Genomic DNA, 25762 nt, shown 5'->3' on the forward strand with positions numbered 1-25762 from the left:
AACCTCACAATGCAATGACACAGAGCTCAACTCGGGAAAGAGCGGCCAGCCTCAGGGAGGATATGGAGCCCAGCTGAGAAAAGAAGGAGATCCCTGACTTTACTTCTCTTTTATGACAGTGAAGTATCTTCTGGTGTAGAAAACTAAGTGGTGGCTGGCGCCAGGCTGATCCCAGTCAAACGACAGTTCAGACGAAATGTGTTGGGCTGGAAAGTTGCATTGATCAGAGCCCAACTGGGCCTTCGAATGACAGCCACTAGTTCCTAGAAGAGAGCTGTCAGCATCTACCTGCAGGGCACTCCCCCACCACTGTGGGGTTCATCCGTGGCCTCACAGGCATCCCCACTGAGTGGCCAAGGACTCGGAATTGTCCTTTCAATGGACAGCCACTCCAAAGAGCACCTGAAGCTTTGCCACGTGGATTCCTCTTACACACGAAAGAAAATTCTCTGGAACTGCCATTCTCAACATGGCGCCTTTCTCTGTCTTGTCTCTGTACTGAAGCCAGAATGCCCAATTTAGTTCTCGACAGTGGAGGATGAAGGAGAAAGAAAACACCAGTGCCTCTGAGGTATGCTCACTCTCTCTCTCTTTAAAATAGGAAATGAGAAAAGAGCCGGGGGAAACAAACCATAAGAGATTCTTAAAGATAGAGAACAAACTGAGGGTTGATGGAGGGAGGTGGGTGGGGGATGGGCTAGATGGGTGATGGGTATTAAGGAGGGCATTTGTCATGATGAGCACTGGGTGTTGTATGTAAGTGATGAATCACTGAATTCTACTCTTGAAACCAATATTGCACTGTATGTCAACTAGCTAGAATTTAAAAAAAAAATTGAGGGGCGCCTGGGTGGCTCAGTTGGTTAAAGCATCTGACTTCGGCTCAGGTCATGATCTTATGGTTCATGAATTCGAGCCCCATGTCAGGCTCTGTGCTGACAGCTTTGGATTCTATGTCTTTCTAACCCTCCCCCACTCCTGCTCTGTGTCTCTCTGTCTCTCAAAAATAAATAATAAACATTAAAATAAACAAACAACAATTTGAAAAGAACAAAGAGAAAGAAAGAAAGAAAGAAAGAAAGAAAGAAAGAAAGAAAGAAAGAAAGAAAGAAAGAAAGAAAGAAAAAGAAAGAAAGGAAGGAAGGAAGGAAGGAAGAGAACGAGCCAGGATGGGAGCATTACTACTGAGAGAATGTCCCACAGACAGAGAGTTTCGGAATCTGGTGCTCTAGAGGCCTTACACCTGGCTTGCCATACAGATTTCAGACTGGCTTCACCTGTTTGGATTCCAACCACTCTTAAAATGCAGAGGCTGAGAATGAAGTCGTCAGGGTACTGACCACTGGAAACTTCTCAGTCAAGAGCCAGGAGGGCGGGAGTGTGGTGAGGAGGGTGCATATCCTCTCTGTCCTGTTGATTCCGTGGTGTTGCCAGGGGCCATGGGGGCCAGTGGTACCCTGTCACTTCTCTGTGCCCTGGTACGGGGAAGCACAGTTCCAGGTGCAGTGATGTGTGAACAGGAGAAATAATGGGCAGTGAAGAAGACGAAGAGGGGAGGCCCAGCTAAAGGAGAAGCCCCCCAAGACCTCAGCTGCCATGAGGGGCAAGCCAGCCAGACCTTCCCTTCATTTTTTGACCCAGGTGGTTTTTCTCATTGCCAACTGTAAGGACCATCCTTGCTTTCAGCTTTCCCTGCTCTTGCTTTGCTTTTGAGTGTTTTCTCCCCTCTTTCCCCATTTTTCTTTTCTCTACTGTCCAGTCCATGGGATTTGGTCTGTGGATTTTTGCAAGATGTTCCTTGCATAAGGAAATGCAAGGTTAATTTAGTTGTGTGGACGCTGTATTAAGTTAGAGAAGGGAGCCATAGAGCAGTGGTTGCTGAGGGATTTTCCATGGGATATTAATTTGTGTTATGTGAGAAAAAAAGGTTCAGTGGTTACGTAAGTTTGAGAATTTCTTGGTTAGATAATGTTGACTAGACATCTCTACTGTGGGATGTATTTTAACTTTCAGTGTCCTGCTATTCATTGAGAAGTATTTAGGACTGGCATACGGTATGGTCCCTATCTATCTATCTATCTATCTATCTGACCTACCATGAAATCTATTTTCAATGCAATTTCTTTGGCCTGGTGTTTTATGAAAGGCACTTCGGGAAATGTTGCCTTCAAAAATGTTGGCAGCCAAATAAGGAAATGAGAATATATAGCTCAACAACGACCCAAACGAACATTGCAGAGGCAGAACAATATAAACGGAGAATGCTCTGAAGTCTGACAGTAATGGTGAGGAAGTTCCTTCAGCTTTCTGACAGTCTCTTTGCCCTGCATTTGAACGAAGATAATTTTTGCCTCTTCTGGGCTATTGTGAGGAGGAAATGAGAGGCTGAAGTACTCAGAGAGTATAAGATACACGGATACAGTCGATAAATGATAATCGTCATTCCATGAGACCAAAGCATGAAATCATGTCTCTAAAATGCACTTTGTAAATTTCCAAACATACTGCATATATTGGTCACATACTATCAGGAGTCTTTCTTGAGTGTTGTGTATGTGTTGTGGGTTATGTTATTGTACATACATAGCTCTTTCTTTCTGTGTAATCCAAACCACCTTATTTGTATTATTTCATAAATAGAATGTGGAGCCAGAAAAGACTTTAAGATCATCTAATACAAATTTTTCATATAGTAAGTGACACAACTGAGTCCCAGAGATTAGGTGATTGTGCAAGGTCACGCAGCCAGTTAGTGGCAGAACCGGGATCACCAAGATTCTTCCTGTTCACCCACACACTGAAACCCACAACTTCGGGAATTTAGAAGGAAAAAAAAAAGTTTTGGTTCCTAATAACATTGATGGAGAATCTGAGGTTCTGCGGGTTGAAGTGAGAATTCTTTAAGATTACACAAGCACTTTGCTACAGTTCTCTTTCTTCCTGCTCCCCTGCATGCAGGCTTGCCCTTGCTGCAGGTGTCCCCGCTTCCGTCTGCTGTGTCCCCCTCCTCAGAAGTCCCCCTCACCTCTCTGACTCAACTCTGCAAAACTTGTGTGTAATTATGAGCCTCATTCTAGCTTCTGTGGCTTTTTCCGTAGTGTACAGTGTGCAATGTTATTGTGTACATGTGCACTTTTATATTCCTGTGACTATTTGCTTTCTGTTCAACTTTGAGTGGGTCTGTTGAGTCTCCTGTTTCCCTTGGATGATAATGTCTGTAGACAAAAAAGGAAGAAAGGCAGGCAGGATTCTGGTATTTTTTGAGTGCCAGCTAACTGTCAGGAAGTGAATTAGATCCTCTCATGGAAACCATCTCATTTAGTCCCCATATCATCCCTCCAGCCAATGAGGAAATCGATGGGCTGACCTCACCCAAGTGCTCAGCAGAGCCAGCATTTATTCAAGTTCAAGTCTGTTTGCTTCTAAAGACCATGCTCTCTCTATGGCCCCACATTGCTCTGCAGACCTTTCCTGGGGCTACCATGCACACCACAGGTGCTTGATAAATGTTTGCAGATAATGACAGAAGTGCTTTCTTTACAACCCAGAGAACCTTCACTTGCAGGTCTATCCTGTGGAAGTCAATTTAAAAGCCCGTGGAAAATGTATCCCAAACCTGTGGGAAATGAATTGGGGCTAAAATATGAGGAATAACGCTTGATCATGCAAGCCCAAGAATACTGCATTAACACAAATACCAGCTGTTATTTTGCTCATTCAGAGCGAAGTGCCAGCCAGCACATTCGGCACGTCTCAAATTGCCACTAAAGCCTGCATCTATGCACATGGAGGCAAAATTCTTTCATAACTATTCTGAACTAGACTTTGAGATTCACTTATGAGTCACATCCGACAGAGGGTGATGCGACTGGACATTGTGTGTGGCTCCAGTCTCACTGCTGAGCGCAGGGCAGACAAGCCTCAGATCCGCCCACTGTCATGATCGGAGAGGAACTGCTTTCCTTGGGGGGAGTTACGGCTTGCCACGTTCAAATGCAGCAATAATCTCCCCACCCCGCTTTGAGTCTGGCACCCTTCCTATCTGTCGCTACTTGACGTGAGCTTCCATAGTCAGTGGGGTGAACACGCTGCCTGCTTTGTTAAGCCCTTTTCTACATGATTTGACTAATCTACCCAGCAGTAACAGAAATGGTAAATCTAGACAATGACAAAGAAGCACTGCAGTATATAAGTATATTCTTGGTAAACTAATTTTCCCCCTGCCACTCTCAAAGCAATATAAACTTTGTTGTTCCTCCCGGATCTCGAATGCTTGTAATAAATTCTTTGAAATGTCAGTAATGTTGAACTGAGGTTTTTTGTTTTTTTTTTTTTTTTAAGGAGATTTTCTTTCTTTCATAAAAGGAAAAATTGTCCCTTGCAGAGAATGTGGATAAGTATGTTTTGTTTATTTTATTCAGTGCTGAGTACGGTTGGGTAAAGGGACTCCCATTTCCCACCCAAACTCTTCCTGAATGGATGAACAATGCATGGAACCCTCAATTTACCAGACGATGGGATACACAGAAATAAATTCGTACTGTTTCATATCTGCGGTATAATCAACAGCTGCTTAACATACTTATAACACACAAAGCCTTTCCGTCAGTATGTTGTATTTAATCTCCATGATAATTCTCTGGGTTTAGATGGGTTTTGTCCTCCATAATAATTAATTTTCTTTCGGTTCTTTAGCCTGAGAGGAAGTCTTATGCACAACTGTGTGGACTCTTCCCATTTTTGAAAGGTCCTCACAGCCTGAGTTGCTCTAGGAGGATGCTGCCTACACTGTGATATTTCCACCATTTTTACCAAACTTACTGGATTTCATAAAACCATAAATCAGTTGGGTGAAAAATGTCAGCCAAACCAATTATTGACTGTCAACACTTTTCAATTCAATCACAATGATCGGTTTATTAGATCCATGCATATACGCAGTTTGGTAAGCCCCAATCCACTGTAAAACACACGCTTGCTTTTGGATTGTGCAAAATTTGATGCCATTTTCAAGTTCAACTAGAAAACGGCATCCAAGACCTGAATGGAATTTACAGTGGACAGAATGCCACCAGCCTTGGAAAATATCTGCCAGCTCAACCCAAACGGTGAGGGTTAAAGTTGAGGGATGTGAGACACTCAGCTCAGGCACAACGTTTAAGGATTTGCTTCAAAACACAGTAATCAAGATGAATAACGTGATATTAAGAATTTTTTTTAACTTTTTTTTTTTTTTTACTTGTTTATTTTTGAGAGAGAGACAGAGACACAGTGTGAGTGGGGGAGGGGCAGAGAGGGAAGCCAACACCGAATCTGAATCAGGCTCCAGGCTTGGAGTGGCAGCATAGAGCCTGACACAGGGCTCGAACTCATGAACTGCGAGATCATGACCCGAGCTGAGGTTGAGGTTGGATGCTCCACTGACTGAGCCACCCAGGCGCCCCTAATGTGATATTTTAAAAGAATCAAAACGAATGTGGAAAATTCATGATCCACAAAATCAGCATTACTGACTTTTTCCTCTTGCCTCAGACTCCAATACGACTCGAGACTGTTACTGATCCTGTATCTAAAAAATTGATGTTCAGTTCGTCTTGGATTTGGGCATTCATTTTGATTTTTTGAAACACTGCACTAAAATATTATCTATCTTGACAATTGCCTTTTGGGGGGCGGCTTGAATCTTGCATCTGAGTGCCTCCCTTGCCTCACCCTAGTCTTGGTCCAGGTTAGGAGAATTCTACAGTGATTCAGCCCCGTGTAGGCGCGAAGATGTCTGAGTTCTTTTAGAATCACCAAGGCCACAAAGGGATTATGAGGTGAATGTGCCTGCAAAGGGTAGCAGAATATGCCACCCCCAAACGTGTCACTTCGGCATGAGGATTATTTCAAGCCGAAGGCAACTAAAAACAGGTAGATATAAGAAAAGCTCTCTGACATTCCCTATTTGCCAAAAGCAGGGCATAAATGTGTAAAGACGTGCCCCACCCCTCCCTCTCTACCAGGAAGGATGGCAGTTGATGACTGGGAACAACCGGAGAGCCTTTTCAGCAATTGAGGAATCTGTATAACAGATCTTGCTGAAACCAGCCCATACCGCTGGGCAATTCCTCACATATTTGCTTTCTCACAACTTGCCATCCCTGGAACTTCCAATGTCCTTCTCCTTTGTCTTGTCCCTTCTCTACGAATGTGTTGTTCTTTTGTGAAAACGCTACCCACCGCTACGTAAACCCCAGTTCTAACCACCCCCTTTGAGTTGCACATCACTGAGTGCTCCCAAGGGTGACGCCCATGCTAATAAGCTCCTGTTTGGTTTTCTCCTGTGAGTCTGTCGTTTGTGAGTCTAGTTTATGGGCCCAGACTGAGAACCTGGGATGAGCAGAGAGGACAAAGATTGTTTCTGTCCTCTGCACCGGCATGGGTCACCCAACCCAGTTTCAGAGGTTTGTGATATAAAACTGCAAATAGAATAGAAGGAGCTCGAGAGAGTGTCTAATTTTACCCCCTCGCTTTATAGATGAAAAAACTTAGACTCACAAAGTTTTAACTCATTCCAGGTTAAATGAAGACTAACTGCTGGGGGGAAAGGAGGTTGGCCCAGGGTGCTGAGCCCCTCTCCCTCCATCCCTCCCTCCCTCCCTTTTCCTTCCTTCCTTCCTTCCTTCCTTCCTTCCTTCCTTCCTCTCTTTCTTTCTTTCTTTCTTTCTTTCTTTCTTTCTTTCTTTCTTCTTCCTTCCTTCCTTTTTATTCCTTCCTTCTTTTCTTTTTTTCTTTTTTCTTTCTTTCTCTTCCTTCCTTCCTTTCTTTTTTAAAGTTTTTATTTTAATTCCAGTTAGTTAACATGCAGTGTTACATTGAGCCTTTCTATAGGAAGAAGCCATTGGAGATCAATTTGCTTTCAAAGGATGAAAGTCATGTGCCTCTAACTGCTTCTCAAGGGGTTGGGCTCTTTGGTGATAATATACCACCCTCTATCACTCACACACTTTGGAACTTAGCGTTGAAAGTTTTGTGGGAAAACGTCCCACATGAGAAGATCAGGAGGCTGTGTCCACTGCATAGCAGAGGTGGAATGGATGCAGTTTTACTCCTGGGTGCCTGAGTGGTAACAAGACCTTTCCCTTAGCAAATGCACGTGGTCGAGAGCAATTTTATACTATCTCTCGAGCAACTTCACCTCTGAGGAGGTGACCATGCCCCTCATTCCTCAACAAGCATAGATAACTTTCCCTCCCCTAACTGCTTCCATGGATTTCTCTCTCCCTCTGTTATTTATTAAAATGTGCAATACAACAAGAAAGGGAAAAGATTATCCTGCCTCCTGCCATGCAAGACGACATGCAGAAGGCCAAGGTTAAATGCAGCATTTGGTTTCGTAAGCTCCTCTAATGCATAGGTGTGGAAAAGCAATCTGGGACCACAGTTTACAGCGGTGACTCTCTGAGGATAAAAACTTGACTTTAATTTGGACTCTCTGGCTAAGATAAAATCTGCTTCTGCTATCATTATCCCACTTATGTGTGTCCCCACTTTCTTTCCACTCTGCCACCCAGCTGAGTGGGAAGAAATTAACCTGACCTTGAAGAATACTCACAGAATCTTCAGGACCACCGAGTTTTCAATAGCCAATACTATTCTACAGGCCTACCAACATTTCCATAGACTCCCAGGCCTGAAAAGGATCTTAAAAATTATATAGACCACACATTTAACAGACAAGGAAAACGCAGTCCAAAGAGCTAATGTGACTTGTCCAAAGTTGTCAGCTAGTTGGAGGAGGGTCAGAACGAGAGTAAGACCTCAAACCCTGGAGCCCCCCTATTCCCATGGCACTGTGACGAGGCTCCAACCACATCTGGCTTATCTCCAGATCACTGACGAAAGGGCATGCGCGCATCAGGGCTTTTACACAACGTTTAGAATTTCCCTAGTGCAAATACAGACTCCCAAGGAACGGTCTCCAGAAAAGCCATCTCAAAGGTCACAGAAAGGAGGTATTTCACCATTCTTATGCTTACAGGGTCTTTATCCAGATCAAAATTATATGTTGAAATTAAAACCGTACATTGTTTTTTCTACCTAGGAATGATGAGACCCTATATTTTCCTCCCCAAAGTTGCTTCCATTTATGTTTCTGATCTGCTCCTGCCCAACCCATTCTGTATGTCTAGTTTCAGCTTCTGGCACAGCCCGGGGCCAATGGGTTAGGGCAAAGGTAAGAAGTATGGATTGATATTTATCCTGGAACCTAAGGATTAAATTCAACTCATAGGTGTGTTTTGTAAACCCAAGTCTGCTTTTCTTATTTATCCTGAGAAGTATAAATTCTCTCCTCATCCTTCCTGAGAATGAATTTGTGGGTGGGTAGCTCTCGAGTGCCCATAGAGATTCCAAAGACAGCCCTCCAGGGGCCAGCTCTGGTACCCACGCTAGACACCCAGCTCCCCTATAACCCTGAGCAACCAAAAATTAGTGCTCTGAAGTGACAATACTCAAGACTCCTATCTGTCTTGAAGCAACAACCTGGTTTTGTAAATGCAGTCAATTTCATGGAATTGAGTAAAAGGGTGGAAAACTTATATTGCAATAGTAGAGCAAAACTCGACCAGAACTATTTGGAGAGTTTCAGTCTAGAGTGATACAGCCTGCCAGCTCTCTTCACTTTTTTTTTTTTTTTAATTTTCATCTCGAGAAATGACCTCACCCAACTAGACTGACACAAGCCACTTACATTTATTATATTTTTCTGAAGATGTGACAGCCTCTGTACACTTGTAGAAATAATTATTATTCTCCGAAATTGTTTTTTAAACCTTCTGAATTCCTGGTTTTCCCTGACAACCTAAGTTGCCTAGTTCTAAACTGCTCTCTCGCAAGCAGAGTTTGAACAATGTAAAAGGACAAAGCCCACATGAAAACAAAGAATTGTAAAATAGAATTTAAAATGTCATATCTGATTTTAGTTGATCTTTGTTCTTTTAATCATCTTCAGACAAAAACACTTTACTCTGGTGCATAAAGATCATTACCTTTGAGAGTTAAATATCTTTGCAGTTCCTCTTAAAGTTTTCTTTTTAGAAAGTTCAAACATTTCATGTTCCACAAACTCAAAAACCCCTCAGTTAGTGTAGAAAGAAAACAGTATTTCAAAACCATGGAATTCTTCATTTTCTTTACACATGCCTATAGTAAAGGGGGGAAAAAACCTTTTTCTTCTTAAAAATTAGTTCTCTATCTACTTGGCAATATTTTAAAATGTTTTACTATATCATTCCTTCAGTGGTCATGCATTAGATCCACAGAAGTTAAGAGTATTACCTTACCAATGTATTTGTTAAGTTTATGAGTTAAAACCCCAATAGGAAAGGGGCGCCTGGGTGGCTCAGTTGGTTGAGCGTCTGACTTCGGCTTAGGTCATGATCTCACAGCTGGTGGGTTTGTCGGGCTCTGTGCTGACAGCTTGGAGCCTGGAGCCTGCTTCGGATTCTGCGTCTCCCTCTTGCTCTGTCCCTAACCCACACGCATTCTGTCTCCATCTCTCTCAAAAATAAATACACATTAAAAAAAAATTTTTTTAAACCCTAATAGCAAAAAAGAATATTCTCTCAAGGTTGTAAAGAAAGAAATGTGACTCTCAGCCTTCATTTCTTGCAAAAACAACACAAAACGCAACAGGTCCCCTGGATTTTCATAGGAAACCATTGAATGACTTCTGGAAGTTCTCCTGTTGGAATTTATTTCCATGAGGCTGATCGGTCACCTCATCCACAAGTCCTATCAACAGCCATTCAAATGGATTGTCTACATCTGATTTTCAGTGGCCAATAGAGATTTATAAGATATTGACACTGTTCAGAAAAGACTGATGTCCACAGAGCTCAAAGTGTCGCTCTACTGTAAGGAACACTGGACTGGATACAACAACTGGGGACTGAGCTAAGTAACTTCATCCCTCAGAGCAGCACAAGTTCTTTTCGTTGGTAATTTCTCCTATTTGGGTGCCTCACATAGAGGAAGTGTTTAATCATATGGTGTGTAGGTCCATCTAATTTAACTGCTCCTAAAAAGCATTAAACTCATTCTCTGGAATAATAGAGTTGAATTCCAAATGCTAAAAACATTAGGATGGCTGCAATCATGCATCTTGTAAGTTTGATTGTACCTATTTTCTCCGTAGGTGCCAAGTGCACACTTTAGATTTTTATAGCCTGCGTTCATGGCAGTCCCAGGTCAAAGGCATTATGTTGTCTCGCACTTGTAAGATTTAAAAAAAATACACATTCAAACCCGACTCAAAAGAACGTTCACCTTCCAAGCAACAACGACCCAAGTGCCGGGGAAAATGCAATTACTCATCTTACCTAAATGGTTTCATTTCCAGGAAAACTTGGGGCCACCATTGAGAATTCAAGTTCATAGCAACAAAGTTAGGGGACAACAAACAAAATCAGTTCTCAAATGCTAAGTTTAAATCCACTGGCCTCTCTGTGTGTCAAGCTAGTGTGGCCTTTGCATACTTTGCTGTTGAGGACCTGGGGACTCATGGCTATTGTCCTTAGGTAGGGGAGGGTCGCCTGCCCCAGAGTCAAGGAGGGGGTTGAGTTGGCATTTGAAATGAGTGTATGGGCTGCTCACTTTGTTGGACTTTGTCACTGTATCACCAATGCACTAAATCATCTGTCATCTCACTGGGGAAAACATCACTATGTAAGTCAAAACCTGGGCTATTAATTTCTGGATCTGAGGTGTTGACACCACAGTCATTATATTCTGAAGCTAATTTATTTTAGAGGAATCTAAGTTAAGAATGGCTTTCTGAACTTTAAATTTCTGTATTCCTGAATGATGGTCGATTAAGGATAAGCTCTGGTAGTTAGCCTGAATATCTATTTTTGATGCCCTGGGCCTCAAGGTAAAAAAAGTCAATGTATAGAAGCTTTATTACTTTATAAAGATGCAGATTTGTTGAGGCTGTTTGCATAATTTTAGAGAATTGTTAGTCTGTGGTTGGAATGGTTGGAATCTGGGACACAGACCAGGGGCTGAATTTCTTTACCCTCCTAACCCCAGAGAGTCTTTAGAAAAATAGAAACAAAAGAGCACAAAGTACTTAAGGTAAGACACTGTTGTATTCATAATATAGAGAAATAACCACCATGCCTCATGGACAGGAGATGCAGTTCTCCACGGGGCTACAAAACTGTGCTGGTAATAATTTTAATTGGATGCTATCTTTGCTGCCTTCAGAAAGTATCATAAAATGGAATTATTACAGGCTACAAGTGCACTTACAGTGCCGGCCTCTCACAGGAGGAAACAGAACACATTTATCCATTGGAGGGCAACATCAATGGGCTTCTATTTGTTTCCTTTACATGCATCCCCAGCCGCCTGCTATTTGCTTCCTCTTCCCTACGTCTAGGAGATCAATTCGAATTAGGTGCTGCAGACCTGGGTGCTAAGTCTGACCGGCCCTCGGCCTGGGGGTGGGGGGCGGCGGGGGGACGGCGCGACCCCGAGGACAGGTCCCCCGGAGCTCACGGGGCGGGGCGGGGAGCATACCTGCAGAGGATTGGGTGGCGTGAGCGGCGACGGAAGGCCATGTCCCGGAGACTGGCTGGCTTTCTGAGGGGGGCTCGCGCTCTGCTGAGTCGGAGACGGTTGGTTCTGGCTCGGGGGGTGGGGGTGGGGCTGAGGCTGCTGCTGGGGCTGAGCTGGCGGAGCCGGCGGCTGCTGGGAGGCGGGAGGCTGCTGCTGGGGCGGGGCGGGCTGGGGCTGCGGCTGCGGGGGCTGCGGGGGCGCCTGCGGGCCGGGCGGCGGGTGCTGGCCGGCGGGCGGCGGCGGCGGCGGCGGCTGGAGCTGCTGGAGCTGCTGGAGCTGCTGGAGCTGGGAGTTCAGGGATGAGGTAGCTACAAGGAGAGAAAGGGAACGTGCAGGTGAAACACACTCGGCCGCGTCCCGCTGTGTCCCCGACCGCTTGCTCCGCGCGAGCTCGGAGTTGGCTCTCTCGCCCTCATCGCTCCGGTGCCGACCGGGGTTGTGGGGCGCCGGGAGGGAAGAGTCACTTCCTAGGGAAATTGTAAACTTTGGGGAGGACCAGCGTGTCACCCGTCCGGCGTTACTTTGCAGGGTACCGTGCAGTGCGAGCCGAGGGTGCCCCAGCGATAGGACTAACGTTTCCCTGCCTTCTCTCGCTCTTCCTTCCCGCACTGGCTTGGGAAAGACAACGCTTTCAAGAGTTGCTTTCGACTGTAAAAGTTCAACCCGTTTACTTCTTTCGGCAAATGCTCAACCCAACGGAAACTAAGTTGTTTGTCACCTCCTTTTGATCAGCAGTGCCGTCGGTGGTGTCGTTGGCACCCGCTACTTCAGACATGTTAGTTTCAAGTTTGTACAGTTTTGGTTTTTTTTTTAAATTTCAAGATGGTACATGCTTCTCAGCTTTGCAGAGATAAAAGCCTGAGTGGGAATATTTTGCCTGCTGATCAAACAGACAGGGCTCCCTTACCCCCACCCCCAAACTGGAAGGCTTAGAGAGCAGGCTACTGTGAACTCTGCAGTGGTTACTGGACACATTATCACCTCAAAACCAGGCCAGGGACTGAGAGAATGATATCATCTTTTCAAGATTCCCTTGTTCTTTGAAAAGTAGGAGTTGGTGGGCCCAGCTTCTTAACGCTGAGCGCAGTAAATTTGTTCTCATATGCCCATCTGGCTCTGAACGATTTCTGCAGCAGGAAGACAGGTTGGCCAAAGAATGATCTAGAGAAAATTACTGCGACAAGTTCACCTCCTTCTTTGCCTGAATCTCAGTCTAAAAGCTTTCCAACAAGCCTACAAATAAATATAAGCGTCGATGTTGAACCCATTGGCCTTGGCTGCAATGTCTTCCTGCTTCTCCCCTACCTAGAATTAGTCAAGATTTTCAACATTAATAACTCCTCTTTGTATGCTAACTAGTTTGGATATAAATTTAAAAAATAGAATTAAAATAAATAAATAAATAAATAAATAAAAACTCCTCTTTGTCACATTAAACTAGTTCCTATTTTTAAAGAAATGCTCCTTAAAAAAAAAAAATCTTGTGGTTCCATAAAGTGCCATATTGCACACCTGCCTTCACACAACAAATATGTTCTTGGGAAGTCTGTGTACATTGATTCGTATATTGAGGACACCTAGAGAACTTTGTAAGAAAACCAAGCAGTGACTATTTTTGTAAATTTCAGAGTCATTTCGTTAGGCTTACTGAACATCAGCTAGGCACAAGTACTGTGCCAATGTGTAGGACTCAAGGAGCCAATCCTGCCTTCACGGAGTTCATCATCTATTTATTGCAGATCAGATTAACTCATAGGAAACAATCAGGTTTGGGGGTAATTTTACAGAGTCCTGCTAATGGTAGACCAAAATGGCCCAGAGAATCAGGACAGGGAGTTTTCTTTGGGTTAGAGAGGCCAGGACAGTGTTCACAGAGGGTGCCGAAGGAGAGCGAGGACGGTTCAAGAGAGTGAGGGTCATTCCTCGAAAGGAAGGAAGAGAGGATATTACAGAATGTGAGAAGCGCCCAGATGGCACCGCCTGGCTTAGGTGATATTTCTGAAGGACAACGTGGAGAATGGACTGCTGGTACACAGGCTCTGGGAAGTTTGGGATGACTTTAGAGCTCAGAGAGGGTGGAGAGCCTATCTTTTGAAAGTGATGGAAAGACAGATCACTCCCAATTAGCCTCCGGTGTAAGTCAGATTTTAAATATATAATCGGGGGCGCCTGGGTGGCTCGTCGGTTAAGCGTCCGACTTCGGCTCAGGTCATGATCTCACAGTCTGTGGGTTCGAGCCCCGCATCGGGCTCTGTGCTGACAGCTCAGAGCCTGGAGCCTGCTTCCGATTCTGTGTCTCCCTCTCTCTCTGGCCCTCCCCTGCTCATGTTCTGTCTCTCTCTGTCGCAAAAATAAAGACATTAAAAAAAATTAAAAAAAAATAAATATATAATCGGATTTGTTTATTTTTATTTCTTTTTTTAAAATCAGGTTTGTTTAAAGCCAGGCACACACGTATTGGTGAAACGGTAGTTTGACGGCTCCCAGGGGCACCAAATACCAATTGTGCTCTCAGACACCACGTAGAGCTTCCACATTGGACCAGTTGGGATGGCAAGTTTTCACCGGGTTGCTGAATTACTCTAGGTCTGTTCAACCACTCAGTCCATTGTGTGCCCTGCCTTGCATGTGAGTCCAGAGTGCTCTGGGACTCCAAAGGTAGAGATGGTGTGTATGAAAGAGGGCTGGAAAATACCCAGTCAGTGGGAACTCTCTGAACCTTCTGCCCAATTTTGCTGCAAACCCAAAAATGCTCTAAAAAATTAAGTCTCTCTAGAAAAAAATACCCAGTCATCCCATTTACTGGAACTTTAAGGGAATGGTCTGGTTTCACCACCCGCCCATTCCTATCGTACAAAATCACATTTTATTGACAGTTTGGGAGCCCAGCTCAATTCTGACCTCCCAGGATCTTCGGCAATCTGGAAGGTCCTGGAGGAGTTGGATTTGATCTCTCTTGGTAGAGTTACAGATCTGGGGAATCTGATTGCATCTGGCCTCCTGCCCGATTCAAATCAAGCCCGTCCTGATTTCTTTCAGGTGGGGGGGCACACATGTCAGCGCCTATTTTCATGGTTGACTTAAATACCATACTGTTTCATTTTGGTTAGAAAAGCATTTATCTAAATCAGCATTTAGAAGCAGGGTATACTGGGGAATATTGGCAGACAGATATTGGCAGATGGGGAGGTGCAGCAGACCCTAACCTACTAATGAGACACGGGTCCAAACGTGTCTTCATTCCTTTATGTTGCTATGTTCACATTGCTTGGTTCTTTCCTTCCCATAACCTGCAGCTTGTCTGGAAAGGCATTAAGTTACCCTCCACAAAACCTCTTCGAGGTTTTTACATAAGCTAATTTGGCATCGGTAGGCAAAAAACCTATGGATAATAAACTATGTCCAGGCGTGTACTGGATGCAAAGAAAAGCATGAGGGGTTTATACAAGAATGCAACGCTGGTCTAAACAGCAAAGCCACCTACATAACACTGTGTAAAACGAAAGTGAAAAAAAAAAAAGCAGTAAAGCACGGAGCCTCTAAAACAGCTCATTGTATAAAGCGTACTGAGATACACACAAGATAGGAAGGTTCAAAGACATTTAACTATAGAGAATGTTTGTGGATTAAATGATAATTGTTGAGTGTGAACTCTGACCCTATGCATGGAAGATTAAAGATTGTTACTTTCTGGGGGCTCCTGGGTAGCTCAGTTAGTTAAGCATCCGACTTTGGCTCCGGTCATTGTTCTCACTGTTTGTGAGTTCGAGCCCTGCCTGGGGCTCTGTACTGACAGCTCGGAGCCTGGAGCCTGCTTCAGATTCTGTGTCTCCCTCTCTCTCTCTGCCCCTCCCCCACTTGTTCTCTCTCAGTCTCTCTCTCTCTCAAAAGTAAATAAATAAATTTTTAAAAATGATACTTTCTTCCCTGGTATTTACCTCCTTTTATGATTGTTTCCCCCCTGTCTGGTTACTATACACTACGTAGACCAACAGTAAATGTAAAATTTAACTACAATATCAGTCGCTATGAAGGAAAAAAAGAGATGCATAGAAATTGACATTACATTCACTTAACATTTTTCTTAAACTTACACTTTTAAAAAAGAAACCCCAAACAAAATTCCAGCCAACTCTGAATTTCCTAGAGAGAACACTGTGGCAAAACCAGTGGCTCGAAACCTCCCCAATAAATAATTTAATATGACAAAGGAGTAACCAGGAATCTTCCATTTCTCCATTTGTTCGGTTTCCATACGTCAGCTGTAAATTAGAAAAACTTTCTTCTTTTGAATCTTTGTTAGAGGTTTCCTCAGGAAAGCACATACATAACAAAGCCACACGCCCCTAGAGGTATTGGAATTTCATTGGCTGGGATTTACATAAGGCTACTTCCAAGGCAGGGACGTGGAAAAGTGAAAGCATCGGGCATATGTGCACATGAAGGGCAAGTCCATGAAAGATTCTGGAGAAATACAGATGTGTCTTATACCTCCAAGGTATTTGAAACACCGTAGGACCACAGAAAGCAAAATGGCACTCGCGTATCAGAGGAAGTGCTAACTTTTGTTAACACAAAGTATAACATCATGTTAATCTAATCACTCTGTGGGGGGATCTCAACTTCAGCATTTCCTTGCACTTTTCAGGCTCAGGCATATATGGGCATGGCTGGCACACTGGCAGTTTGGGTTTGACAGCGTGCTGGGAAGGGGGACAAACTAAGTCTGCTTATGTATCTCTGGGCCTGTCTGGGAACTTGGAGTAGCCTCATAGCAATACATTGACAGAGAATAGAGGATATAGGCCAAGGAGAAGGAGCCGGGTGAAGGCTTCTTCTCCCGAGAATCTTGGGGCGTCTGGGTGGCTCAGTCTGTTAAGCAGGTTAAGCGTCTGACTTCGGCTCAGGTCATGATCTCACGGTTCCTGGGTTCAAGCCCTGCATAGGGCTCTGTGCTGACAGGTCAGATCCTGGAGCCTAGAACCTGCTTCCGGTTCTGTGTCCCCCTCTCCCTCTGCCCCTCCCCTGCTCGTGCTCTGTCTCTCTCTGTCTCTCAAAAGTAAATGAACATTAAAAAAAATTTAAAAACATAAAGTGCCCCGGAATCCTGAGAAAAGCATAATGGTAATGGCTATTCAAATTCATCCTTAGTCCCATTCCCTGGTGCAAGCCTGTTCCTAGGCAGAGAGAAAGGGCACCAAGTAAAAACAAAGAGGGCAATGTATGAGGCTAAGTGCAAGGAGCCAGATGCCAAAGGCTATATACTGTATAATTCCATTTATATGAAATGTGCGGAATAGGTGAATCCATAGTCACAGAAAGCACATTAGTGATTGCAGAGGCTGGGGGTGGGGGCTGGGGAGTAACTCCTGGCAGGTATGGGTTTTCTGGGTAGGGTGTTTAAAAAGTTCTAGAAGTAGATAGTGGTGGTTGGACATCACAAAGGTACTTAAAGCCACTGAATTGTACACCTTAAAATGGTTCAAATGACAAATTGTATGCTATGTGTATTTTACCACAATAATAATAATAATAATAATAATAATAGTAATTGCTGTTTCTCCATATTCACACACTGGGAGCCAAACTATACTGTCTTGGGATGCCACAGGCTAGGAAGGCAAGCCTTCTCCACTCTGCATGGCTTTGCAGCTCTGAGGGCTCAGGTCAGCCACAAGTGAGGGTTGTGCCTGGCGAAGCAGAGGGAGGGACACGGGCAGGACCGCAGGATGCCAGGTGGCCAAGAGAGGAAAACGCCATGCCCACCGCACGGGCACGGGTCTGACAGCGCAGAACAACAGGATCGCTATCAAAGTGAGCCACGGGCTTGCTCCTGAGCTCTGGCGAGATACTCCTCCAGAAATGCCAGAGAAAAGTATTCTTCCAAGTGGAAGGTGGACACTCTGTGTGAGCAGGTGGAGACCAGTGATGCAGTTTGGGTTCAAAATAAGATAGTGCTTCATAGTTTGGAAAGTGCTTAAATTTACTATGAATGACTTAGCTTTTCAAGACAACCACATGGATAGATGATACCATTGCCATGCTGTACATGTTGAACTTGGGCTCAGAAGTTCACACAGCTTGACCTTTCCAAGTTTACCTAGCAAGTGAGTGTTATGGATGGCTCAGTCTTAGGTGCGCGTCTTCCAAGCCCTGAACATAAGAGAATCAGCTGTATGGATGGGCCAATCTGTTTCCTCCTGAGGGCTGGAACAAAGGTAACTGCACACTCACACAGGGAGGGATGCCCTCTGAGGCTTTGCTCTTGAGAAGAGCTGGTCCAGGCACCTGGCTACAGAAGCTAATTTGGAAGTGTCTGCTCCATGATGAATCGTTCAGCTCCTGGGAAAGCGTGTACAGTTGTACCTCTGTCCTGCTGCAGGCAAAAAATTTTTGAAAGCCTGCTGATAGGAAATGTACATGTGTGTTTGAGGATAAAGATGCTAATTTGAGGGCAAGACATGGGTCGTTATAAGGAACAGAGACATGGGGTTGCAGGAAGGGAAGTGAAAAATCTGAGCAGAAGGGAGGTGGGGACGGGCCACACAGCAATTTATTTGTGTCACAAGTTTGCCATCATGGTAAGAGAATATCTCGTCTACACTTAGACATCAGGCAAAAGCTATACTGGGCTCAGCTTGGTGACATTTTAAGTATCTGAGTAGGGGAACAGCTTATATTGTCCATAGAACTCTGTGACACCCTTGTCTCTAGAGCATTTTTAGTGACAGGAAGAGTTCTTTCTCTGGATGGATTTGTCCTTAACCAGGAACAGCGACTCCCAAATCGTTTCAGTCTTACAAATCACTGGGCTTGTGGGCCACCAAAAAGAAAACTCATGCTTCCTGATGTAGCTCTTGCTTTCCTAACTCTGTATCTGTCTATCTATCTATCTATCTATCTATCTATCTATCTATCATCTATTTATTGTGTGTGTGAGAGAGAGAGAGAGAGAGAAAGAGAGAGAATCCCAAGCAGGCTCCATAGTATCATTGTGGAGCCTGATGTGGGGCTCAAACTCATGAACCATGAGATCATGAGCTGAACGGAAACCAAGAGTCAGACACTTCACCTACTGAGCCATCCAGGCACCCCCTCCCCCCACCCCAATGCTGTAATTATTGTTCACTTGTGTTGCCCACTAAAATCCCCAGGAGAAGAAAAAAGAATGGAATCTAGAACAACCCAACCAGAGGAAGTTGAGTTGGTAAATCTGGATTTCTGCTTCCTCCTGTGCCCCAAGAAATAACATCCAAGGTAGCTGAAGCAAGTGTGCAGATCAGGAACCCTTTGGTTCCCTCGTTAAGGGCATTTCCAGCCTGCACTGGTGGACAGGAGCTTTGCAAAGTGGATGGAAAAAACAGTGTGTCGGGAACGGAGGACTCTGAAAAACCTGCAGAAGGTGAGAACTTTTGGGGGAAATTTGCTTTTATTTTTGGCAATAGTGTTAAAAGGAAGCAAGATCCATTCTGCTTCAAAGATTATGATGTGTAACGACCTCACGTGTGGCCATGGTTATAGTTCCAGAAATATCTTTAATCTGTCATTTGTTTCTCTTGCATGTAAGGCAGAGATCTCAGCATCTGTTGGGGTATCAGGAGAAAACAAAGAGAAAAAAAATTCTCCCAATGAAAAATCCCTACAAATTACTGGGTATTGCTGAACTACAGGAACTTCTTTCTTACCAAGCTGGTTTTTGCCCACTCTGGCAGCCTACCTCCAATTGTGGACAAAATCACCTGGGGACCTTGTTAGAAAAGTGGATTCCAGAGAGTAGGACAAAATCTGCATTCTAAAACATCACCCAGGGAGGGGGTCAGGGGCCATCGCTCCTGGGGCTCCCAGCATCCCAGACAGGAGGGGGTGGTTCTTCTCTTGGCCTTCAACTGGAGCACCTCATTCTCCTATCTCCATAATTTTGAGAATGTGTTTTTCTGAAGAACGAATCCGTTCTTCCACCAGCAAAGGCATACCGAAACAAAATCGCTATTTGGAAAAAAAAACAAAAAACAAAAAACAAAAAACAGAAAACAGACACCTGGGAATCTTTCAGTATCTTTAGCACATTCTTTTAGATATGAGGGCAATTTGCCACCCATTACTGCATTTGTTGACATTTTGGGGAGCACTCTTGTTGGAGTGTTTTCACAAGTATTAAGTGTGAGACTGCAATGTTAGCTTTTAGACGGCCCATTAAACAAGGAAGAGGAAAAGCAAAGAAGTACCCAGAGTAAAGCAAAGAGAAGCAGCAGCAGGGGCCATTGCAAAGGCCTGGGACTCAGAGGTGGCAAGGCCGACTGGAATTTCCAGTGGGATTTGTGGAGACCCTACTGTGAGCAGCTGATCTCCTTCCATCTCCTCCTGCAGAATGGCCCACAGCTAGGCCAACCTAAAGTCTCTGGAAAAATCAGGGGAAGGCTCTCCTCTAAAGAAATTGAAAAACTTGTCTGGGGAAGAATTAGGATGTCCAATGTGGATGTGGGCACCCCAAAGCAAAGTCCTCTTTGCTAAAAAAGCTAGTCAGTTCCCAATCTCACCCCAACACACTGAGCTCTTAATACCCTTCCAAGCCCTTAGGAAGTCATTCCAGCTTCCTACCGTGTGCCAACCAAGTTGAAAGAAAAGAGGCTTACATCCCAATACTTCCCCCATGGAATTGCAGAACACCAAAGATAAAGATTGTTGAACAACTTAAAAGATTTCAGAGACAAATAAGAGGCCATCTGCAAAGCAACATAAGTCAAACTGGCATCAGACCTCCTGTTAGCAAAAGTCTATGGCTAGAACCACTGGAGCAATGCCTTCAAAGTTCTGGAAGAAGATGATTCCCAGCCAAGAGTTCTGTTGCTGGCTAAACTTTCTGTCAACAGCAAGAGCAGAGTAAGACCCACTTTGGAACTTGCTGAAACTTAGCCATCTTATCCTCACATGCTCAGGTCATGATCTCATAGTCAATGAGTTTCAGCCCTGTGTTGGGCTCTGCACTAACAGCACAGAGCCTGCTTGGGATTCTCTCTCTCTCTCTCTCTGCCCTTCCCTTGCTCATGCTCTCTTTCTCTCAAAATAAATAAATAAATAAAATGTATAAACTTTAAAAGAAATGAGCTCAATAAAATTATTTTCTTCTTGAGATATAATTGACATATAAATATTAGTTTTAGGTGTACAACATTATGATTTGGATATGTCTATATTGCAAAATGATTATCACAACAAATGTCAGTTAACATCCATCATCCCATAGAGTTACAATTGTTTTTTCCTTACAAGATGAGAACTTTTAAGATCTTCTTTCTTAGCAACTTTAAAATATGCGATATAGTATTTTAACTATAGTCACTATGCTGTACATTACATCCCCAGGGCTTGTATATCTTATAACTGGAAGCCGGTACTTTCTGACCCTCTTCACCCATTTCATCCACTCCAAACCCCACTCCTCTGGCAACCACTTATCTGGTCTCTGTGTCTATGAGCTCAGGTTTTTTAAAGATTCCATTACATAAAATAGAGAAATCATACAGTATTTGTCTTTCTGTCTGGCTTTTTTTACTTAATATAATGCCCTTAAGATCTATCCATGTTGTTGTAAATAGCAAGATTTCCTTATTTCTCATGGCTGAATAATGCTGCATGGTGTATGTATGTGTGTGTGTGTGTGTGTGTGTGTGTGTGTGTGTGTGTGTATATATATATACATATATATATATATATCACATTTTCTTTATCCATATATCTGTTAATTGACACTCTAATAAGTACATGTACTCATCTATAATCAAATTTATCAAGTGTGGTGAAACCTCATTAATTCTTGCTGAAGAGAAGCTTTAAATGAGTGTAATAAGCATTTTTGATTAAAAATGGAAATAGGTGTTAAGGGGGGTCAATGCATATGAATTTCTTAACATACGCAGGTTTTATAAATATATTTTCAATGTGTATTTATTTTTGAGAGAGAAAGAGAGCACGAGCAGGGGAGGTGCAGAGAGAGAAGGAGAGAGAATCCCAAGAATCTGACAGTGCAGAGCCTGATGTGGGGCTCAAACCCACAAACCATGAGAGACCATGACCTGAACCGAAGAAGTCAGATGCTTAACAAACTGAGCCACCTAGGCACCCCAACAGACACAAATTTCTTAAAGGCGAAGCCTTCCAAGTAGTCTAAAAAGAAATACAAAGGAGTGGGGCACCTGTGTGGCTCACTCGGTTAAGTGTCCAACTCTTAGTTTCAGCTCAGGTCATGATGTCACAGTTTTGTGAGTTGGAGCCCCGCATGGGGCTCTGAGCTGACAGTGTGGAGCCTGCTTGGGATTCTCTCTCTCTCCCTCTCTGCCCCTCTCCCACTTATGCTGTCTCTGTTGCTCTCAAAATAAATAAATAAGCTTAAAAAGAAATACAAAGGGGAACGGAAAGAGAAATACAAAAAAGTTTCCTGAAAGGTACAGAGGGAAACCAGAACTGGAATTTTCTGTGACTAATTAGGATAACCTGGAGCCTAGCTGGACTCTCCCAAGTCCTAGAAAAGCATCACTGTGAGGGATTGCCAGCTGTTGAGGATCCTGGAGTGGATACCCTGCTCTTCAAATAAGTATACAACATGAGTAAAAGACAAAAATACAGTTCTATCAACACTAAGGCTTTTAAAAAATAAGATCTTCCTTCAGAAAAAGATTTAAATAACCCCCTCCTGCTTTTTCCCATCAGATTTTTAAGTCTTCTTCAGGCATTAACAGCATATCAAATGAGAACTCCTAAGATATGAATGTGCATTTGGACTCAATTCCCGTGGATAGATTCTACATGTTCCTTGATTTTGCTTGATTGATTTTTCCATAACCTGCAGGGATTCATAGACTATCTATGGCCACATTCGTTCTTGATTTGAAATCTATTTGTTCAACAGATGAGGCCAAATTTATTCATCGGCAAATCCTAACCCTCCCATAATAACTGGTTTCCTTCTCTTCTGGAGTTTGGCAGAGGCTTAGTGAGGAGTCCGGTGGAAAACAATGCAACTCCCTGGATGTCAGGTCTCTAGGCTCTGCTCTTTCTCCAACACAGGAATAGTCAGGGCTGTGTTTGTTGTGCTGTGAGAGGTTTGAGGTTCACAGCACATTATTGACTATGACACCTTCCCTTCTTAATACCATATGAGTTTAATGACAGAAAATTCATTGCGGTGGAGTAAGAAGCAGCTCAAAGAAGCGTTCGTGTAACATTCCATCCCATTATTTTTCCTCCACAAACGTGAGACACAGTTATTTGCATCCTTGGTGACCTCCCTTCTCAAAAGGCCAATCCACCTTTTCACGGGAGGTTAAAAGGTTTAAAATTATAGCTAACATTTACTGAGCATGGCTTTTCCCAAGGAAAATTTTACATTGATAAGGTAGAAGCAAAGCCATATTGGGGCACCTGGGTGGCTCAGTCAGTTAGGCGTCTGGCTCTTGATTTGGGCTCAGGTCACGATCTCACAGTTCGTGGGTTCGAGCCCTAAGTTGGGCTCCTGCCCTGACAGTGCAGAACCTGCTTGGGATACCTTTCTCTCCTTCTCTCTCTGCCCCTCCACACTCCCCGCTCGTGTACCATCTCTCTCTCAAAATAAATAAACTTTAAAAAAATAAGAAAAAAGTGAAGCCATATTCACTAAACATAAACTTACGGGTATGGGGGAAAGAGAAGTATGCTCATGTATGCTCATTTTATATTTCTATGCTAATAAGATAATAACATATTTCTTTAAATTTATCAGACAAAGCAAGATGTAACACTGGCCTTCAAAGCATCAGCATTTGCCTTTCCCTTCAAATGAACATTTGCAGGGGAAAATATTACAGGCAATTCAGTGGATACTGTGCCTGGTTTAAACACAGCACTATGTTCACTCAAATTTCTTTTAGGCTATAGACACATGGGCCAGTGCTTATTTTCATGGTTGATTTAATCCATCCCCTCTGCCACTGTGGGGATTATTCCCTACAGTTATTCTCCAGTGATCTGTCAGTTCAGATTAAAAAAAGTTAAGTGACAAAGATACGGTGGCTGATTCCTTTAGAAGGCTGTGGATCCTAGGATGTATAGCAAGAGATTTCTTTTTAAGCATCTGACTGTGTTCTCCTCATTTTAACTCCCCCATGTCACTACAAGCCTTCCTTATCTAGGCTGAACTTCAAACTCCTTAAGCAGGTAATTCAATTTTGTTCCTATACAACAACTTCAGGGTTGCCTCAGAGCTTCATAGCTCTTACCCCATTGGTTCTTGCACATTTCTTGAGAAGGGGAGATGGCATATTAGCATATACTTCCTCTCACTTTGCAGATGAAGAAATCTAAACTCAGACATGAATCTAGGACTATGTGTATTCTAGGTTTGCTTGGCCTGCACAATAACTGATAATACTTTCCTTAAGCTGCATCTATTTTTATATTTTGAAACATAGGAATTAAAAATAAACCCTTGCTAGATTTGCAATTCCATTCCAGATTCACTGAAAATAAATCTGGCACAAAATAAGTTTGTTTATTTGTTTGTTTATTTATTTATTTATTTATTTATTTATTTATTTATTTATGAAATAGGCTTCAGGCCTGGCATGGCGCTTAATGTGGGGTTTGAATTCATGACCCTGACATCAAGAACTGAGCTGAGATCAAGAGTTGGATGTTCAACCGACTGAGCGACTGACCCAGGTGCCCCACAAAATGACTTTAATTGGATGGCAAAGAATTACTCACATTGCATCATAAATATTATTATAATTCTCATTTTTATTTTCTTTTCCCATTTCTACTGCAGAATTCTTTGGTAGAATAATTAATATACCTCATGGCTAATTTGGTTAGGTTGTATTGGTGTGCAAATTGGCCATTCGAGTCACATAGTTCATTCTAAGCTTTTATATGTACTAAGTTAAAAAGAAGAAAACTAGTAGTTTTAGTGAAATAATTATGTTAATGATAAGCCTATTGGAGGAAAGAGCCATCAAGAAAAATCTTCGGAAAATTCACGAAAAGCAATAGATGCTGGAAAATTAATGAGGTCTGAATGTAATATGGTCATATCCCCGTACAGGCACAAGTGTTTTTGCAAATATTTTGTGGATTTCTGCCAGGCTGGTTGATCTTGCTTATGGGACATAAAGTAACATTATTTTTACTTTGTTAAGGCAGTCTGGACACAAGAGGCAACACAAATGTTATCAGTAAGGCTAGATCAGGTTATACCGTGGTAACAAGTAGCTCTAAACTCCCAGCTGTTTAGCTCAACAAAGCTTATTTCTTTTTGTATCTCTGTAAGCTGGCAGGGGTTCTTAGATCATTATAGTCACTTAGGTGCCCACGTCACTCTCTTGAACATGGCCAGGATGATGCCAGGGGGAAAGAGCTTTTGGGGGTGGGGATCAAATGCTCCCGCTTGGAAGCGCGTCATCACTTTCCCTCACAACTCATTGGCCAACACTAGTCACGTGGCACGTAAAACCCCAAGAAGACCAGGAAGTGCCATACTTTCCACTCCTAGAGCGGGGGGAAAGCCAGAAAAATTTCCTGAAGATAATTAATGACCTCCCCGCGAAGGCACCACTCTGCCTCTAGGATAGCATCTGCATTCATTACTTTCTTTCCATTTTTGTTTTCGCTCACGTTAAATTTAACCCTTAAAACTTAAATTTAATTTCCCCTAAATTTAACCTTATTATTGTCTTGATCATTGAAAGAGGCTATTTTTTTGTCTTCCAAGATTGTATTCAAATTCAAGTTAGTTAACATAGAGTAGTATTGGTTTTGGGAGTAGAATTTAGTGGTCCATCACTAACAGACAACACCCAGTGCCCATCCCAACAAGTGCCCTCCTCAGTGCCCATCACCACACAGCCCATCCTCCCGTCCACCTGGAAGAGCCTGGTAACTGGCCTCCTATTTCTTAACTTCTCTGTTCTGTCTCATTAATTCGACAAAGGATATCAAGTCATGTGTCAAGTGCCCCTCTGCCCCCAGAATTACCTTTCTAAAACACAGATAGGATTATATTGCTAATAGAAAGCAAAAGACTGCATGATAGTTCCCCCAATCCAGAGAATGAAACTGTAGTGCTCTGCCCATTTGCTCCAGCCCTCCTTTCTGGACTCATCTTCACCCCTTCTGAGAACTCTCAGGC

At 43.3% G+C, this 25762-nt stretch overlaps 1 protein-coding gene across 5 annotated transcripts in view; it reads right to left on the reverse strand.

Moving 5' to 3' along the window:
- Positions 1-25762, reverse strand: part of POU6F2 (POU class 6 homeobox 2) — a 485355-nt gene that overhangs the window by 110825 nt on the left and 348768 nt on the right. For all 5 annotated transcript variants that reach the window (XM_053898237.1, XM_053898234.1, XM_053898235.1 and 2 more), the window contains exon 5: positions 11566-11912. In XM_053898237.1, the coding sequence (XP_053754212.1) occupies positions 11566-11912 (347 nt within the window). The remainder of the gene's footprint in view (positions 1-11565; positions 11913-25762) is intronic.

This window comes from Panthera pardus, unplaced genomic scaffold (assembly GCF_024362965.1).
Source record: "Panthera pardus isolate Hobbes unplaced genomic scaffold, ASM2436296v1 HiC_scaffold_8, whole genome shotgun sequence".
NCBI classification, from domain to species: Eukaryota; Metazoa; Chordata; class Mammalia; order Carnivora; family Felidae; genus Panthera; species Panthera pardus.